At 43.8% G+C, this 20,416-nt stretch overlaps 1 protein-coding gene and 1 pseudogene across 1 annotated transcript; one reads left to right on the forward strand and one right to left on the reverse strand.

Annotated features, from left to right (window-relative positions):
- The first annotated feature begins 3,084 nt into the window (after positions 1–3,084).
- RAB19 (RAB19, member RAS oncogene family) lies at positions 3,085–13,284 on the forward strand. The gene is made up of 4 exons (XM_006185351.3): positions 3,085–3,212; positions 4,927–5,139; positions 6,800–6,983; positions 12,076–13,284. The coding sequence occupies exons 2-4, from the start codon at positions 4,939–4,941 to the stop codon at positions 12,342–12,344; spliced, it is 654 nt and encodes a 217-aa protein (XP_006185413.2). The 5' UTR covers positions 3,085–3,212; positions 4,927–4,938; the 3' UTR covers positions 12,345–13,284.
- Positions 13,285–19,950: 6,666 nt separating this feature from the next.
- On the reverse strand, positions 19,951–20,357 carry LOC116665085 (annotated as a pseudogene).
- Positions 20,358–20,416: the final 59 nt, after the last annotated feature.

Here is a 20,416-nt window from a genome sequence, read left to right on the forward strand (position 1 = left end):
AAAAGCAGTGAGGAAGAGAGAGAAGATACATGATCTGGGAAGAAATGATGTATAGGTCATCCTTTTTTTCAAATAACCTTTGTTCTGCAAAAAGAAGCCTGCTGTTAAGTGTGCTACTGACCTGCCATGAGAGCATAAGCTTTAGATTTTTGTTGAAATAAATACAGTTGCCCACAAGGACAGTGAATGACACCGACAGGATTAGTCTGGCAGTGTCATTCACTGTTCTATATACCACGCCACTCACCCAAACAAATAAGTACTAAGATCCTTATAATTAAAGGCTTTACATACAACACAGGACTCTGAAGGAGCGTCCTCTGCCCTCCTGGGCTCTCTTTCAACTGCTAAGGAAAAAAAAAAAAGTCTCCCAAGCCAGAAAGCCTGTCCACAAAGCTAGCAGATTAGAGAACAGTTTTATTATTGACTAAGCCTTAAACCAGAATGTGATGCACCTCACAGGCAATGCCCTGAGAGGATGCAGAGTCAGAAAGGCACCTCTCATTTACGCAGCCAAGCAGACACAACCCACTCCATGCATGTTCTCAAGATAACCACTAGTCCTCAAGGGAGAGGACTTGACAGGACCTTTTGTCACACAAGTTCTTCTAACTTTATCACAATCATTGGGGAGACCACCTGTGTTAGCTTATCCAGAGAAGAAACAAACTTCTCACATCTTTAGGACAGGAGATGGATTTTGTTTGTTTGTTTGTTTTGTTTTGTTTTATTTTGCAAATTGGGAGCAAGGCCCTCCAAAAGTTAGGCTCTCACCCTCCCACAGGAACTGGGAGTTAGAGGCAGAATCTTCCTGGTGCTTGTATTTTAAAAGATGGCTCCCAGGTCCTGGAGGAAACATTCCAGAGTTGTGAGAAGAGCAGAGGTTAGTTAGCCATTATAAAGATAGATATGTATTTGAAAAGGACACAGAAATTTTGAAAGGAAAATCCTCCCTTATTCTCAACAGGGAGGATTAAGCCTCTTATTTTTAACTTGTATTTGCCTTTACACAGCACAAAGGTAGTTTTGTTTCCAGTCATCTGAGGGCGTGGCTGAGGAAATGTGATAGCATGGTGAGCAACAATAAACCAGCCAAATGTTTCACATGTATTGCAAAAAACATATTGTAGACTATTATTCAGCTTTAAAAAGGAATGATATTCTGACACATGCTCCAACATGGATGAACCTTGAAAACATTATGTTAAGTGAACCAAGCCAGACACAAAAGGACAGATACTGTATGATTCCATTTGTTTGAGGTACCCAGGGTAATCAAATTCATTGAGACAGAAAGTAGAATAGTGGTTACCCAGGGCTAGGGGGAGGGCGACATGGGAGTTACTGTTTAATGAATATAGAGTTTCAGTTAGGGATAATGAAGAAGTTCTGGAAATCGATGGTGGTGATGGCTGCACAACAGTGTGAATAAATTTAATACCATTGGATGATACATTTAGAAATGGTTAAAATGATTGAACATACATTGTGAAACAGATGTGTGAAAATGTACGTGTGTGTGTGTGTGTTTAGAGTAAGTATATAACCTGTGTCGTCACCACCACCCAGGTCAAGGATGCCTTCTCCCCAGAGCCCAAGCTATATGCTCTTTGCACTTAGAGTCATGTTGGTGGAGAGGGTCGGCGTAGGGCGGGGCAGCATCTCTCCTTGACTTCCGTAGCCCTCCGGGCATTTTACCATTTGATTTCTCCTTCCAGATGCTCTCCAAGTGCAGGGGTTTTGTTTTTTTCTCTTTAACAGTTATCATTACCAGAATAAGAAAACATTTTGATACCTACCTGCACTGACACTGATATCTCACGCGTTTTATTTTCTGTCCCTGCCCATATGTTTGTGATGGATCTTGACCTACATTTCGTTTTCAAGCTGCATACACACGACCGTGGCTCTCGAAGCGCAGTCTGCAGCAGCAGTATTTGGCAGTGTCTTGTCAACGCTGGGTTTATCCTCCCCAAAAGAGAGGTTCCTGAAAGTGATGTGTAAATGGAATTTGGGGTGAGATAAATCATCACTTACAGGTTTTCTGAAGGCATCATGGAAAGAAATGTTCTTTCCATAATGTGAATAAATTGTCCTTATTTCCGTGCTAGATCTCAAGCGGAAATACACGGCAGGAAATACATCTTACATCACCCCAGAACACTCATACAGGCACACAACTGACCCAAACACCTCAGTACTTAACCTTACTATGTGAAATACATTCTGAATTTTTTTCCTAATCTCTTCTGTAAAAACATTGGTTACAACCCACCAAAACTGATTTCATGACTCATTAATGGGTCTCAGCCCACAGTTTGAAAACACTACACCAGTTTAAATATTTTATCAATCCGGTTGTTTCTCCTTTGCACTGTGTGCCTGTAGCTTAACTGCCTACCAGGTACATTCCGTGTAGTGGGGAAGATCTAGTCTCCAAGGCTATCAGAAGCAGTGACTCTTCCAGACTCTACAGGGAAAAAATTAAAAGGAAAATTCAGCTCAGCTTCCTGTCAGCATCTGTCAGCATCTGCCAGCACTGGGGCCAGGTCTTCCCAGTTAACCTTGGTTCTGTGGCAGATTTTTTTTGCCAGAAGGAAACAAATTTTTTTTCAGCTTTTTCTTCCCCTGCAAATTCCAAGTCGTTTTACTTTTTTTTAAATCTTCTCTTTGGCTCACCTCTTTTCTCTCAGTGGCTCCTCAGAATTATTCAAGTCCACAAAACAATTAAAGGACTTAAAATCCAGAGCTGTACCCTCCTTTAAGTTGCTGTCTTTCAAGTAGCCGTGCCGACCCCAGCCAAACAGGGGACACCAGGAAAAATTGGGGGTGAGGGCTGCCTAAGAGAAGAGTAGAAAGAAGGAACAGGGCGGCTCAAAAGAAGTTGGCTGAGGTAGCTGGCTAGTCCTTTTCATTTGGGCTTTGCTGGATGCCGAGACGCTGCTGGGAGGGAAAGCTGACTTAGTGTGCCGGTGCTGGCCAGCGCCTCGCCTCATGCTTCATACCCAACGGCAGCTGCTCCGGATCCGGGGCGGGAGCGGGGAGGGTTTGCACTTTCCTTTCACTTTCTCCACCAAACCTGACACCGGGGGACAGAACTACAGTTCCCACCACACCTTGAGGCAGGAGGAAGAAGGGGCACAGAGAGCCAAAAGGAAAACCAGGAGAAAGAGCAAACATTACCTGCTGGCAGAGGAGAGAGAGCCCGACAGGTAAGCAACAGGTGATCCAGGAAGGTGCAGGGTACAGGATGCAGGATGGAGGACGCTGGAGGGTGGACACTGTGTGGCTCTCCTTGCAGGCGGGTAGGCTGAGGTCAAGGGGGCTTTTGTGGAAACCCTGAGGACTTAATTGGGGAGATGGGGTAGGGGAACCTGGAAGTCAGATCTCAGCTCAAAGTACAGTGATAAGACACCGGAAGTGGAATGGCTTTCCTTCCATTCGAAAAGCCAGAGGGGGACAAAAGTGGTTTGGATTGTGTCTCTTGTCTGCCGGATCTTTTAGCCATGTGATTTCAGAGGCATCCAGGAGAGGTATGGGATCCTTGTTCAGTTCTTTCAAGCTCTCGATTTTTACATATAGATTTAAATTTGTCTGATGATACAGACTTGTCCTTTTCTATGACTTTGAGAAAATCAAAGAATAAAACTAGAGGAAATGAAGGAAGTCATAGGAACAATTTGCAGCACATCAAATTCAATCATCAAATGGGATAAGGTTTCACGTATTTTTAGGAGACATTTGATCAGGAGACCCAACACAACATCAGATGAAGAACAGTTGAAGGGCCAGGGATCTTCACCTTGAGGGGATATGTTTCCTGCTCCGAACTTCTGCTGGGCTGTCATGTAAAGTAGGAGTCCTGGTGTAGCATGAGGGTCAACAGATGGAAACCTCAGGGAGATAGATTTCAACCCCATGGAAGTTAGAACTGTGCACACAAAATAGACTTTTTCAGGAGGTAGTGAGCTCCTTGTGATCTGAGATGCTAAAGCATAGATGGACATTTAAGCAGAGATGCTGAAGGTGGGAATAAAGTTTCAGGCGGGTGAGTGTGTTGGTTGACACTTCCCAAATCTGGCTGGTCATGAGAATGACCTGGGAGCGTGTGCATATGTACATATTTTTAAGTCTATTTAGCAGATCTGAGATGGGCCCCAGGAATATATATTTTTAATTGTCTCCCTAGATAATTCTGATAACCAGTTAGTTTGGGAAACACTGTCATGAGAAACTTTTCTTTTCCAGCCTACAGTAGAGGATGCCACAAACATTCGAACCACAGTTTTCCTTTTGAATACTCTCAAAATCCTAATTTCCTGGTCAAGAAAAATATAGGTGCCAACCAGAAGGAAAAGTCTATGCGACTCTTTCTGAAACTGACTTCTCTGTCAGGTCGTGTTGGTCCTTGTTGCTGGTTGCCCAGCCATTCAGTCTTCCAGTAGTTGGGAGACATGCTCCCATGTAAAACGGAGATAGGTTGACAGCTAGGCGCGTCTTGGGCCTGATGAATGGCAGGTGAAACTCTGCTGTGGGCGTCTTCACGGACATCCTCTGCTCACTGCGCACTTGCTGGAGCAGGGGGCACGTGGTCTCTGTGGCTAGAAATTCGGGCACTGCTGTCAACTGATGGTGTTGACTGTGTACTGGGCCCAGTAGAGAAAGGCAGTAGAACCTCCTCCTTCTCAGGACACCCCTAAAGTAATGTCAGCCCACCTAGGGCAGGTGTGGGTTTGCAGGGGCAGCTCCCTCTTACCTGACCAGTCATTAGTGTCTTTCTCCCACAGGAATGTTAGAGCTGTGGACGCAGTGACCTCCCTCTGTCTTGTCCTGTCTTCAATCCTGAGTGCTGAGAATTGTTCCAGCCCCCTGGTAGCTGTTCACTAAAGAGAAGCTGAATCCCTTTTCTTCCTTGGTCCATTCCAGGTGGCAAGAGCCATGCAATTCTCCAGCTCAGCCAGGGCAGCAGACGAGAACTTTGACTATTTGTTCAAGATTATCCTCATCGGGGATTCCAATGTGGGGAAGACGTGTGTGGTGCAGCATTTCAAATCCGGGGTCTACGCAGAGGGGCAGCAGAACACGATTGGGGTGGACTTCACCGTGCGTGCCCTTGATATCGATGGCAAGAAAGTGAAGGTCAGAGGGGCACAGGGGTGGCTCCGCCTCTTTTTAGCCAGGGTTCCCAACCTGAAACACGTGACTGAGGAATGAAAGATCTGAATATAAAATATGAAATCATAAAAGTAGCAGGAAAAAAATGGAAGTATTTATTTTGTGGAATGGGGAGATCAGGCTTTAAAATAAGACGAGAGACCAGGAGCCATAAAGGAAAATATTGCTCAATCTAATTATCTAAAGGTCAAATTATACATTTCTATATAGCTGTATAAAGGTCAAATTTCTATGTCCTCAGAAATACCATAAACAAAGTCAAAAGCTGAATGACAAACTGGAAAGAAACACTTGCACGTATGAAACTGACAAAGGGCTAATTTCTTTAACGGGAAAAGAGCTCTGATAAATATCTAAGAAAAAGACCAACCCAATGCAAAAGTGGGCAGTTCCGATTGGTCAAAACCTCTACTTCACAGATTTCATCAGAACTGGCTCCTACATTTATGTAAAGGTGTAAAGGTGCCCATTGTCACTCATAATTAAAGAAGTGAAACTAAAATAACAGTGAAATAATATCTTTTACCCGTTTGATTAGAAAAGATCACAAAGTGTTGGTGAAAATGTAATAAGTGGATCTTGTTTGGGATCCTTCCTAAATAGAAACAATAGTAAAAAGACATTTTGGAGCCAATCAGGAAAATTTTAATACAGTCTGAGTATTTTTTTTTTTACTTTCTTTTATTGAGTTATAGTCTTTTTACAATGTTGTGTCAAATAATATGGTCTGAGTATTAAATGACACTGAGGCACTATTGAAAAGTTTATTAGTAGTGATCATGGTGTCATCGTTATGTAAGAAAACGTCCTTTTTTTTTTTTTTTTTTTTGCAGTGGTGAGGTAATTAGGTTTAATTTTTCAGTGGAGGTACTGGGGACTGAACCCAGGACCTCGTGCATACTAAGTACACACTCTGCCACTTGAGCTATACCCTGCCCCCTATAAGAATGTATACTGATGTGAGTGGGGATGAAATGACATGAAGTTTGGGATTCTCTTTAAAATAACACCTCAAAGAAATCAACAGAAAGGGCTATGTGAAGCAAGGGGGGCAAAATTTTGATAATACTATGGATATATGAGGGGGTCACTGTTTTATTCTATTTTTGTGTATGTTTGCAAACTTTCTTTTAAAAATAACTCTATAATATAATTTATAAATAATGTGAGAGTGTGAAGAAACGAGTACCTTTACACACTACTGGTGGAGGAATATCAATTGGTGCCACTGCCTGGGATGGTAATTTGGAAGGGAGTATTATAAGGACGCTTCTATCCATGAACAGCTGAGTGATCTTTTAAAATCAAGAGTTCAGCCAATGCTATCACCTTTGCCAGTGTTCATATCAATGGTCAGGCTCAAAAGATAAACCCCAAAATCTGGATGAAGGGATGAGTGTGGTGGAAAGACAAAAGAACACCAGACCCCAGGACACTGGATCCACCTCTCCGACTGAAGGATCCCTTAGGTGGTAGCTCCCAACCTGAGAGCACATTTAGGTTACCTTGGGAGCAGCAGACTCCTGGGCCCTAGAAGTGAGACTCAGGAAACAACTGAGGTGAGCAGGTCCTCATGGGGCGTGGGAGCTCCTGATGCAGACCCCCCTTCCCCGCCCTTCTCCAGATGCAGGTGTGGGACACCGCTGGCCAGGAGCGCTTCCGGACCATCACCCAGAGCTATTACCGCAGCGCCCACGCGGCCATCATCGCCTACGACCTCACCCGGCAGTCCACATTCGAGTCTGTTCCCCACTGGATTCACGAGATAGAGAAATACGGAGCGGCAAACTTGGTCATCATGCTGATCGGTATGTAGTTTTCAAAGCATTTAACTTTTCTTAACTCTGCCTGCTACCCTCCTCCACCAACCCCCACAGCTGCTCAGCTTTTGCTGACAGTGGAATGTGAAATCATAGAAGTGCAGGTGGTGGACGAGACCTCAGAAAACATCTGGGCCAGAAATTCCCATCAGATTCACTTGTGAATGAGAGTGGGGTGGTGTGAACTTGTTAAGAATACAGATTCCAAGGCCCCACCCTCGAGTGGGAAGACGTGGGATGGGGCCCGGACAGCTAGATGAAGGCACACCCTGGCTGATTCGACACACACACCTGTGCAGACCACACAGGAAGTTCTCTGCAGTCTGAAGTTCACAGCACCAGATGGCTCTTAATCCCCAGGGGAGCCACGCAGATGAATAAGACTGACTACACTCTCAAATGACTTCTCCCACCTGGTAAGATCCTTATCAAATCTTAACAACAAGCAAACGTCAAAGTTAACAGCAACTTCAAATACACAAAGTGAACTCACAGCTTGAAATATGTGCAGTCCTGTTGTACATTCAGAAAAGTGTTACTTTTCCATCACTTCCCTATAATGTTGGTTTTGTGAACAGAGCGGCCTTTGCCTCCCTCCTAAGGACACTACTGTCTACCAGGTGGCTGCTTAATTTCGACAAGTGGGTTTAGGCTCTTGCTACTCAAAGTGTGGTCCGCAGACCAGCGGCATCAGCATCACTTTGGGGTTTGTTAAAAGTGCCTGAACTCAGGCCCCACCCACGCCAGAGTCACTGAATCAGAATCTTCATTTTAACAGGATCCTAGAGCACAGGTTGCTGCTATGGGACTGAGAAAGAGCTAAATATACTGTGTTTGGGGAAAAGGGTATAGTTCAGTGGTAGAGTGCAGTGCTTAGCATGCACAAAGTCTGGGTTCAATGCCCAGTACCTCCACTAAAAAATAAATAAATAAACCTAATCACCCCACTCAAAAAACAAAACAAAACAAAACAAAGCAAAACAAAACAGAAATGTGGTCTCTCTCAGTTCGGGATGCCAGAGATCTGAATCAGTATCACCAGGCCAAAATCAAGGTGTCAGCAGGACCCCACTGAGGCTCTAGGAAAGAGACTGCCCCTTGCCTTGCCAGCTTCTGGTGGCTGCCAGCATTCTTTGGCTTCTGGCCACACCACTCCAGCGTTGGCCCTCTTCACATCCTCTGTGTGCGGAGTCAAGTCTTCCTCGACCCTGCTCTCATAAGGATACCTGTGGTTACGTTTAGGGCCCACCCAGCTAATCCAGAATCCTTAACCACATCTGCAAAGATCATTTTTCCAAATAAGGTAACAGCTACAGTTTCCAGGCATTAGAACCTGGTGTCTTTGGGACCATTTTTCAGCCTACCACAGTCCCAGAAGGGGTAATGTCCCCTGAAAAAAGTCCTTGGATTTAACCATTGGAGATAATTATGATCTACGTCTAGCATTGCCCAGGCTGGTGACTGTCATTATGAGAAAGTGTTTTTCCCCCACCTTTTTTATTGGACACATATAGAGGAAAGGACATCAACATTGATTTGTCACAAAGGAAACACCTGTGTAAACACTACCCTCCTCAGGTGGAAAAAGAGAATCTTGCCAGCACCTTCCCTTCCCTTCACACCCCTTCTGGTGACTCCCTCTCCTCTGCAAAGGGAAATACAACTTGCCTTTTATGGTGACCTCTCCCTTCCTTCTCCTTATCATCTGACCACCTGACCCCACAGTTCTGAATGCTGCAGTTTGGTTTTGCTGTTGTCTTTGAACTTTCTATAAATGGAATCATACCGATATCTTTTTTGTCTAAGCTTTTTTGCCTCAACACCAAGTTTATGAGTTTCATCCACATTGTCGCCTATAAGTGTAATTTATTCTTTTGCATAATTTGTATAACTTTTCTTCACAAGAATACAGAGCCTAGTCTTTCTCCTTTCTGCTGGTGATGGACATTTGAGTTATTTTCAGTTTGGGACAATGAGGCAAATTGCTGTTCTGAGCATCCTTATCTGTTGTTTGTCTATACACATATGTGTTTATTGATGCACGTGGGCACACGGTTCTCTTGGGTACGTACCTGGGAGCAGACGTGCATGGTCTTGCAACTCTAGTAGATCATCTCAGACCACTTGCCGAGGTGGCTGTTGGATTTCATCCTCCTGCCAGCAGGGTCTGTGAGTTCTAGTTGTTCCACACCCTCGCCAGCACTCGCTCTTTTCAGACCTTTTCATTTCATCTATCCTGATAAGTGAGTCATGATACGGCTGGTGGTTTTAATTTGCATTTCCCTGTTCATTGATGAGGTTGAGCACCTTTTCACACGCTTGTTAGCCATCTGAGTGGTCTCCTTTCTTGTGCCCATTTTTCTACCTGTTGTTTATCTTTTTCTTACTGATTCCTATGAGTACCTGATCTTTTCTGGAAATGAGTCTATGTCAGTTCAGGTCCTCCAGGAAGATGTCAGGACAGGACTGGATAGACATGTAAGAGATTTATGGGGAGAAAAGGCTGGGAGGGTAAAGAGGAGAGAACAGGAGGCAGGGAGAGTCTCCTGTGTGATGCAGACTTGCCCCTGGGAAGGAGAGAGGGGAGGAAAAAGGATGGGGTAGGAAGAGTCTCAGACTGAGCACAGTTCTAAGAAAGGCTCAATCAGCCCTGAGCCAAAGTTGCCAGCCGAGGAATGGAATCCTGATCTCTGCGGTGGGGGCCTCCATTAGTGCCCCGCTGTGCTGGGGCCTCTGCACCAGCTGGTGGAAGATGGAGGGGTAACAGCTGGGCTGTGGTCACCTGTGTTCCTTGAAGCTGGTTCTCTTGAAGGAGCTCTGAGCCCTTTGTCAGTTATATGTGTGCAAATACATCTTTTACCCTGGAGGTTACCTTTTTTACTCACCAGATGGTGTAATTTGATAAACAGACACCTAATTTTAATATATGTCAATCCATCAATCTTTTCCTTAATAATTATTGCTTCCTATGTCCTTTTTAGGAAAATTTCCCCTAGTTGAAACACATCAAGATAGATAGTCTTACATTATCTTTCAAAGCTTGCTTGCTTTATGTATGTATATATGTATTTATAATTTATTATGCCTTTTACATTTACCTTCCTAGCACTGATTTTGTTTTATGGTGACAGGTTTGGGCCAAAAATTTGTAACTTTTCACATTAAGATGCAATTGCACCAGTTCCATTTACTAAAAAGGAAACCTTTCCACTGCTCAGTGGTACCATCTTTCTGTGAAGGATACATATATTCGTGGGTTTGTTTCTCAGTTCTTTTATTCTATTGCATTGGTCTGTTCTATGCATTCTCTTGGAGGGGGGCAGAAATATCTTAGCTATTACAGTGGTTTGTGGCCTCCCATGGGCCAGATATGCAGGGTATTTGTGGTATTAAAATTTTGTAGGAACTGTATACAAATGTTCACTGCAGGTCTATTCATAATAATCAAAAACTAGAACCAACTCAATTCACTTCAAATGGGTGGATAGTTAAACAAACTATGCACACCCATACCATGGAACTACTCAGCAATAAAAAAGAAGGAACTACAGATACATATATCACTCTGATGGATCTCAAGGGAATTATGCTGACTGGGAAAAGCCAACTCAAAAGGTTACCTACTGGATGAGTCCATTTACATATCATTCTTGAAATGACAAAATTAGACAGATGGAGAACACAGTAGTGGTTACCAGGGGTTAGGGAATAGGGCAGGTGGGAGGTTGGAAAGGGTAGCACAGGGGAGCACTTTGTGGTGATGGAACTGTTCTGTATCTTGACTGCAGTGGTGGTAGTAGGAACCTACACATGTGATCAGACTGCACACACACACCACACACACACACAAAGGAGTGTGTGCATAGCCGGTGAAATCTGATAAGCTCTGTGGGTTGTACCAGTGTCAGTTGCCTGGTTTTGATACTCTTTTGTAGTTATGCAAGAGGTTACCATTGAGGGGAATTGGGTGAAAAGTACACTGGACCTCCCTGAATATATACATACATATATATTTTTTTGCAATGTCCTATGAATCTACATTTGTTTCCAAATAAGAAGTTTTAATGCTTTTCTTGGGGGGAGGGGGAATGAGGGGAAAAAGGGTCTAAAAACTCTCTTTATAGGGACCATAAGGAAACACTGGTCTGGTCTATCTTAATTACAATAGCTTTGTAATAAATCTTGATGTCTGGTAAAACCAATCCGGTGAGAAAGTAATTTCACCTTTAGATTCCCGCCCCAGAGAGATCAAAGTCCAGTGATTGGATGGATGTAGGGACTGAGGAGGAAGAGAAAAAAAATGAAGCACTTTTCCTCTTACAGCCAATCCTGGGCCTCATGAAGTCCCCCACTGACCTTTCTAGGGGAATCACAGATGTTCTATGTCTTAAGGGAGATGGTGGTTACGGGGCAGAGACGTCTGTCAAAACTCATTGGCCTGTCCATTTAAAGTCTGTGCATTTTATTGTATGTAAGTTATAGCTCGGTCCTTCTCTATTCATTCCAGCAAATCCTCATCACAGTCTCCTCAGCTAGACCAGGCCCCATCTCACAGTCTCCAACACTTGGGGAAAAAGAGTCAAAAGAGAAACAAGATGTGGAGGAAGAAGAGAGAAGATGGAGACTCACTTTGGCAGGCTTTATCTTGTCACACTTGACAGGAATGATGGGACCCAAAATACAAGGGCTCCACCTGTCCTGGCTGCTAAAACACACCCCTCCAGCCCATTCTTCCTGGCACTTAAAGTGAATAAGACAGTGACTCCTTTCATCTGTGGGTTCCTTTTCAGTAAATCTGCCCTCAATCACTATTTGTGAATGCATGCATGTGCGGATAAAGAACTAAAATGTTCTTTTTAAAGTTCACCTTTTGCAGGGAGGGTATATCTCAGTGGTAGAGCATGTGCTTAGCATGCAAAAAGTCCTGGGTTCAAACCCCAGTACCTCCACTAAATAAATAAATAAACCTAATCCTTCCCGGGAAAAAAAAAAAAAAACATAAATAAATAAAAAGTTCACCTTAAAAAAAAAAACAAACAGATTAATTACCAGAATATTTGCTTCTCTCTCTCGCTCCCAGGGAACAAATGTGACATGTGGGAAGAACGGCACGTTCTGTTCGAGGATGCCTGCACACTGGCTGAAAAGTACGGCCTCCTGGCTGTTGTGGAGACATCTGCCAAGGAGTCCAAGAACATTGATGAAGTTTTCTTGCTGATGGCCAGGGAGCTAATCGCGCGCAACAGCCTGCAATTGTACGGGGAGGGCGCCCGGAGTAACCTCTGCCTGGATTCTAGTCCCGTCCTCATAGCCCAGGTTCCGAAGGAGAAGACCCAGTGCACCTGCTAAATGTGTTCCCCAGGCTGGTCGCACCCTCCAGAGGCCACCTCTGAAACCACGGGCAGCCGGCTGGCCTCGCGTCTGCAGAGTAGACAGATCTCAGACCCCCTTGGAGACTCGCTGCTAGTACTACCCCTTCTCGGCTGCAGAGGGCGCACTTTTGCCTCAATTCACACCAGAGGTCCTAATGCTGACTCAGGACAGGGACCACCACCGTTTTCCTTGACTATTCTTAAGGCTTGGCGGCACGAGGGTAGGAGGGCAAGATTTGCTATTTTTCATCGTTCCATTTTCCTTCTGTCTTCCCACCCCTTCGGCTGTTTTCTGCTGAACCTTGTTTCTCGCTGGAAAAAGAGGGTAGCAAAGGAAAGAAGAAAAGAGGATTATCAAGAGATGGAGAGGATGTTTGGAACATTCCGGAGCAGTTTAAGACAGCGTGAGCACGGGAGGATGGGGAGAAAGCCTGCAGTGATGAACCAGATGCTGTTAATTTTTCCTTCCTGACATTCACACCTCGGGTCTTAGTTTGGGAAGCAAAGCCTTTTGACCCAAAGACCATAAATACTGTCTTGCCAAATGGTCAGGAGCCATGTAATAGAGAGCTGGATTTCACTTTATCCTAGTTGGGCTGTTTTGATCACCCTCCTAGGATGTGGGAGATGCCTACAATTTTTTCTAAAACAGTTATCTGCTGGATCACCATTTCTGAATTGAAATTAAATTGGCTCCTAGATGAATAGCAAACCAATAGTGACCTCGCTGGGTGGCCAGGGCAGTGCTCTGTACCCTGTGAAACCTGTGAATAATAAACCTTGTTTTTTCAAAGCTCCCTGATGGTTCTTGCTGAGGGTGCCTTGCAATCCTATTAAGGACCACAAGGTGAAGATTCTTCAAAAAACTAAACATAATCTTAGCATATGATCCAGCAATCCCACTCCTGGGGATATAGATATAATTCAAAAAGATGCATTCCAGTGTTCATAGCAGCTCTGTTTACAATAACCAACACATGGAAACAACCTAAATGTCCACCAACAGATGACTGGGTAAAGAAGTTGTGGTATATTTATACAATGGAATACAACTCAGCCATAAAAAATAATAAATTAATGCCATTTGCAGCAACATGGATGGATCTGGGGATTGTCATTCTAAGTAAAGTAAGCCAGAAAGAGAAAGAAAAATACCATATGATATCACTTATATGTGGAATCTGAAAGATAAATGAACTTATTTACAAAACAGAAACAGATTCATAGACATAGAAAACAAACTTATGGTTACCAGGGTGGGGAAGGAGGTAGGAAGAGATAAACTGGGAGTCTGAGATTTGCAGATACTAACTACTATATATAAAATAGATAAACAACCTGGAGGAGGGTATAGCTCAAGTGATAGAGCACATGCTTAGCATGAACGAGGTCATGGTCTCAATTCCCAGTACCTCCTCTAAAAATAAATAAACAAGTAAATAAATTTAATTACCTCCCTCCCCCCAAAATAAAATAAATAAAAAAAATTTTAAACATATTAAAATAGATGGACAAGTTTATAATGTTTAGCACAGGAAACTATATTCAGTATCTTTTAGTAACTAACCTATTATGAAAATGAATATACATCAGAAATTTACACAACATTGTAAACTGACTATGCTTCAATAAAAAATAAAGAAAAGAACTACAAGGGCTAGTCCAGCCACAACATTAGTTCTGAAAGGGGAAATGTCTGTGGAGGCTCACCTGGGGTGCAGGTGAGTGTCCCCTCAGCATTTCTAGCCTTAGCACCACTATCAATAGGCTGAGACCAGCACAAACCAAATAGCCTCTAGCGACATGCGACTACTGAGTACTTGAAATGTGGCTAATTTGAATTTGAGATGAGCTCTAAGTGTAAACTACACCAGATTTTGAAGACTTACTACAAAAAAAAAGAATGTAAAATATCTTCCTAATAATTTTATATTGACTATGTGTTAAAATATTTTAGATATTCTAGGTTAAATAAATTATATCTAAGCTTTTCAAGTGTTTTTTTACTTTTTTAACATGAAAAAATGAAAAATAGAAAATTTTAAATGACGTAAGTGACTCACACCAGTATATCCGTTGGACAGTACAATAGAGCAGTGCTTCTCAAAGTGGAGTTCCCCAGCTGCACCTATGAGAGTGGCCAGCGGATGCTTGTTACAGTCCCGACACCAACGGCTGGCTGACTGAATCAGAATCTTTTCAGAAACCCACACTTCATCCAAGCTTGCCAGGTGACCCTCCCCACACTAAACCTTGAGAATTACTGCTATACAGAGGTTAGGTGAGGGTGGGAGTGAGACCACAGAGAATTCATGACATTTTAATTCATGTCAATACATATTTATTGTTGAAACGAACAACCTACCTTTCGGAAACACGAGGGAAATCTAAGCCAGAAAGAATAAATGCATCAAAGCGGATTAACCTTTTCCACATGCATATCATTGTTCTAAAGGAAGGGTAACCAGAAGCAGAAGTTCACAAGGCAGATGAAGAATGCACCGGTACCAAGCCACTGGGCAAATTTCAGAGGAGGCAGTGAGCAGGCAGCCAGGAAGAAGGGGACGGAAAACTGAGTGGCTCAGGGTAGAGTGTGTGAAGAGGCTGAGAGTAATGTAAGATTAATGGTTCACAGCAATTTTCCTTTATCTGCACATGATCTCAATCAATACTCGAATAACTCATCAGCTTCTAGAATCAGGCACTCTGGAGATTATCTGGAACTAAAGGATTCCTACCAACAGGTTACATGTGTGAGAACCTGTAATTACCCAGCGTGGGCTTCTGCTGAAATGAAATGACTGTGCCGGGACAGAAGCGCTCAAGCACGCTCGCCAGGGCGTCCGGAGTGCTTCCCTGGATGCAGGCACACAAAGGTCGGCTCCGGGAAGAGGCAGGCTTTTCTGAAGCTTAGTGCAGGCTCCTACCAGGTCCTGAGCAGCCGGCTCAGGGCAGGCTCCGCTTTACAGCTATGGTCCAGGAAGGCTGTGTGGTAACTGACTTTGGCACTTTTCTCCCATCCCCCAAATTGCATAGTTGTGAACAAGTGAGTTGTAGGAGATTAAGTTCCAAAAGGGACATTTTGGAAGAATAAAAAGATTATGATTGTCTCTGTTTCGCCTGCCAGTGTCAAGTACATTTCCATGTCTAGAAAATCCTTTCAGTTACTATTTCATTGTTCAGAGATTATTCCTGAATCTCTTCCCCACTCTATTACTGAAAAGATCTACAGTACTTCTACTACTATGGCAATAATAATGGTGAATACATACAGTGATTACTATGTGCCTGGCTCTGTACCAAGCATTGTATTTAAACTAACTCAGCGCATCCTATCAGCTATCCTTTGAAATAGGTGCTATCTGTAATTTCTACTAAAAAAAATCAGGATATGAGACATGGAGAGATTAAGGTCATGCAGCCAGGAAGTGGCAGAGCTAGCATTTAAACCCAATCCAGTTCCAGAGCCCACTCTTAACAATTATGCTACACTCTCTCAGATAATGTATAGGATTTGGGCTCCATCATATTAACCCCCCATCATCCTCTACACACACTCACGCAGATACGATCATTGCAAGATAAACTCTCCTGCATAGATTTCAACATCTTTCAAGGTAAAGTTGTGCAGCTGTCTTTATAAAAGAAGCTGAAGGGGAGAGACGGCAGTGGGGAAGGGTAGGGTGGGGAAAGGGTAGCAGGTTGGGCATATGGGCCAGTCCGATCTAACTGCAGGGGAATTATGGAGGAGCTGTGCTTCCTGAAATACGCCCAGTCCAGGCTGAATGCATTGTCTTTTGAACAGGGGTGATGTAGAAACTGCAGTTCCCTCAGATGTAAGATTACACGGGGAGCCGTGGGTGGCCCAGGGCAAACCAGGCTGGCTTCTACCAGCCTGATGTTGAACCATCGCAGCCCAAGGCTGAGATTGAGAACACAGGGAAGAACTCAGCAAGCAGCACACATCCCTGCTCCCAACAGGTAGTTTGCAAACCTTCAAGTGACTGAGAAGCGGTTCCGGAGATTCATATCATCCAGGGCAGTAACAGGCCTGCTTAATTTTTTTCATTTTCAAAAACATCAATATTAATGCCACTGAATTCTAAACTTAAAAGTGGTTGCGATGGTAATTTTTATGCTATATATAACCACAATTTTAAAAAAATTAGTAATTATACCAAACCCATTGAACCATATACTTTAAATGTGTAAATTGTGTGGTATGTAAAGTTATATCTCACTAAAGCTGTTAAAAAGTGGTTTTAAATGGGCTCAAAAGGGCTAAAGGAGCAAAAAAATTGCCTTTTAAATAAATTTTATAATACAATCTGTAACAATTTATCTGCCATAGTATTTCTTTTTAACTGTATCCATTATATACCATACAAAAACACTGAAGCAATTTTTTAAGTCCCTAAATGAATTACTAAGATTATATATTACTCAGAAACAACTGAGAAAGGAATTTGTCATTTGGAAAAAAAAAAAAAGTTAGGAACACTGACTTCTGAAAAGCTGATATTTTGCCACTGTAGCATTTAAAATTTTTGTTTGTTTTTCAACAAGTTTCTACTGTATAGCACAGAGAACTATATTCAATATCTTGTAGTAACCTATAATAAACAAGACTATGAAAATGAATATATATATGTATGCCTGAAACATTATGCTTGAACACCAGAAATTGACACAACATTGTAAACTGACTATACTTCAATAAAAAAGAATGCAAATTTTAAAATATTTTTGTCTTTTTGGGGGGGAGGGGAGGTAATTAGGTTTATTTATTTATTTTAATGGAGGTACTGCGGATTGAACCCAGGACCTTATGCATGCTAAGCACACACTCCACCACTGAGCTATACCCTCCCCTGCTGTAGCATTTTTAATAGATGTTGTCTGGTGTTGCACACTGAAGAAAAAAATTTAAATTACAGGAAAATGTGAGACTATTAAAATCACTTGGGATCCCCTGCAGAATGACTCTCCCAACACGATCTTGTACATGTTCTGCCTTTTTTCTCTACATTTCCTTTCCATAACATTTTGACACGCTCAGGGATGTAGTGATTACTCAGGGAGCCCCGCAAGGGGGCTTAAATCCTGCCCTGGCCGTTCTCAGTGTGAACCCGGCATGTCATCTCCACTTGAGGGGCTTCAGTATTCTCAAATGGAATAAGGCTGGACTAGAGAATGTGTCTGCATCCTGGCTGTGATGTACAGCTTCCCAGGTCCCCACCCTGGACCTCTGCTTCCGTAGGTCTGGACCAGGATCCATGCTTGTACTTGTGAGAAATCTCTTCAAAGCACAAGGAGATTCTCATCAACCAATCCACAGACTGACACCTGGGTATCGCAGACTATAACCCATCTGTCGTTCCTATCAGCTCTCCAAGCTCCAGCACCCAACGCCTGAATGGCCAGTGACCACAGAGATTTAAAGCAGAAGCGGAAATGCCAAAGCAGCCCCCTGCTTTCTTGAAGTTTTTGCAAATATAGGATGTTTACCATGAGCTCAATTTAAGCATTACTGTCTACTTTGCCCTAGGAGGTAAAGGAGTTAAGTATCAAGAAGAGTTCGTTTTCCTGACCTAAAAGATCCCCATGCTTAGCAGGGACCAAGTTTACCCATTCAGAGTGAGGTAACGTTGCAAGATTAGTGGCCAGAACAGGTGAGAAGAGTAACACAGCCGTTCAGGGGAAGGGAAAGGTGCCAAGGCTGGCTGAGTGATTGGGGAGAGCTTGGAGGATTCAGGACCACAATGAGCCCTGTGACGGCAAGGGCTGGACAGGGTGGCAGAGGGGCTGTAGGAGACAGCAAGGAGGCAGGAGCAAGCCGAGGCTTCAGGGATGAGAAAGAAGGGAATGTCATGGGGACAAGGGAGTCATTGTGAAGAGCCCAGAATAAAGAGGCTGGTGGAGTTGATGCTACTCCTACAGACAGGAAAGCCCCCATGGATTCTGAGAAAGGGAAATCACATGATGCTGTTGAAATACAGGAAGCCAAGGGGGTGGGTCAGATCTGAGGAAAGAATGGTTCTCAATTTTAGAAACTGAGGGGAGGTCAGCATGGGGTGTCCCAGAGTAGACACATACACAAAAAAAATTTTTTTTTATTTTTAATGTACCACTTAAGGGTCGAGGGCATAGCTCAGTGGTAGAGCGTGTGCTGGGCGTGCATGTGATCCTGGGTTCAATCCCCAGTGCCTTCGTTAAAGGGGGAAAAATGCACCAGAGTAGATACACAGCAAATAGTCAGAGATACCGGACTAGTACATGGTAAAAGGCCGGGACTGAGAAAGGTGGAAACCATTTCTTTCACCATTGCAGCTATTTGGGTTTCTGCCTGGAGCTCCTCCACCAACTGTAACTTCCTGTAGGGCAAGGGCTGTGTCATAATGAGCTTTGTATGCCAAGCCCTGTGACATATACATGGAAGCAGCTTCAAATTTTAAGTAGGGGTGGATAAGGATGGAAAAAGGACAGCCTTAAGGAATGCCCATAATTAGGGGCAGGAGAAAGAAGGTGCCAAGTCAGGAAAAATCGGAACTAAGACAGCGTCAACCAAGGCCGCTGAGGAGTGGTCCGCACACTACCTCTGGCCCTGAGGCCAAGGAAGTACAGAAACTAGAGCCTTTAGAAACGTTTCTATCAGTTTGGCATTGCCATAACATCCAATTTTATGTCTATTGAAACCAATCATAACAGCTTTGAGACTGTACTTCGAAGGATGTTTTTCATCCCATTTTTTCTAACAATTCATTTTTATCGTCTTTCACAAAAGTTCTGGCCCATGGCGAATTGGAATTTTTTTAAAAAGACAACTAGTCCTTTACCATAAATGGTTTGAGAAACACTGGCATAAAGTATTAAGGATGGGGAAAAATGGTGAACAACCCCACCAATCGCCGCGAGAAGCCAAGGGCACAGAGAAAAGGTCCCTGCAAGTCCTGAATTTGGCGGGAGTGTCCCTGGTGACATTTGTCAGTGTACTTTCAACAAAATCATGAGGCAAGTCCACCGAGCGTGGCAGAGTCCACTTGAGTCTGGCTTCTCATCATAACCGAGCAGGACCCTATGGGGCCTTCCCGGAATACACTCCCACCACGTCCTCCACCTGCCTCTTGTATGGAGAAAAACCTTAGGTTCCTAGGCCTTCCCACAAGTTCCAAAGAGTAATTTTAATCTAAGTGAGAAAACGCAGAAAGGAAAACAATCAAACAAGGCAAAATAATAGTTTAGCCATTAAACAAAGTCATGGACATTCAATTCTAAGCCACATCCTTTGAGCTATTTTGCAGAAGTGAAACCCCCACCAGGTGGAAGAAGTTAACTGAACGCTGCCCACAAGCGCGGAGACCCCAGACTGGTTCCAGCCAGAAGGTGGCTGTTGACTCCTGATGACCTCACCACCGACCAATCAGAAGAATGTCCACAAGCTGATCATGCACCCCACTGCCCCCTCCTTCACCCTGTCTTTAAAAATATTTCCCTGAAAGCCTTGGGGAGCTCAGGCCTTTTGTTGTTGTGACATAAATCAACCCATTTATTAGAGGCTAGCAACCTTTCAAATGGTGGCACTTCTACGGGTCCTTCAGTACCTCCTGTCCTCTGATGGCAGACTTCACTGCAGGCTGCAGAAGTGGTCCCAGAACCACCAGCTACCGTTTTCATGCAGAAGCCAAGGTGCCAGATGCCCACGGTTCATCTCTTCATCTTGGTTTTGCCCCAGAAGGAGCAAGTGTACTTGGCTGCTGGCTGGTTTCAATTTTCTTCACCACTTTCCTCAGGGAGGCACCATAAAGGCCCGTACTGACCGGCAATTCTGACCTTCTTGGGACGCTCAGCCCTGTCGGCGCAGACTAGGTCTGAGCCCAGAGAGCGAGTTAGGGCCTTCCGAGCACCAGCTCCTGGACTCCTTGCTTGGCGCCCTGCAATAAACGCTGCGCTTTCCTTCACCACAGCCCGGTGTCAGGAGACTCAGGAACATAATCGGAAGGTCTTGAGTTTGAAGTCTGCTCCCCAGCTTATCAACTGTGAAACCACAGG

This window comes from Camelus ferus, chromosome 7 (genome assembly GCF_009834535.1).
Source record: "Camelus ferus isolate YT-003-E chromosome 7, BCGSAC_Cfer_1.0, whole genome shotgun sequence".
In the NCBI taxonomy this organism is placed as follows: domain Eukaryota; kingdom Metazoa; phylum Chordata; class Mammalia; order Artiodactyla; family Camelidae; genus Camelus; species Camelus ferus.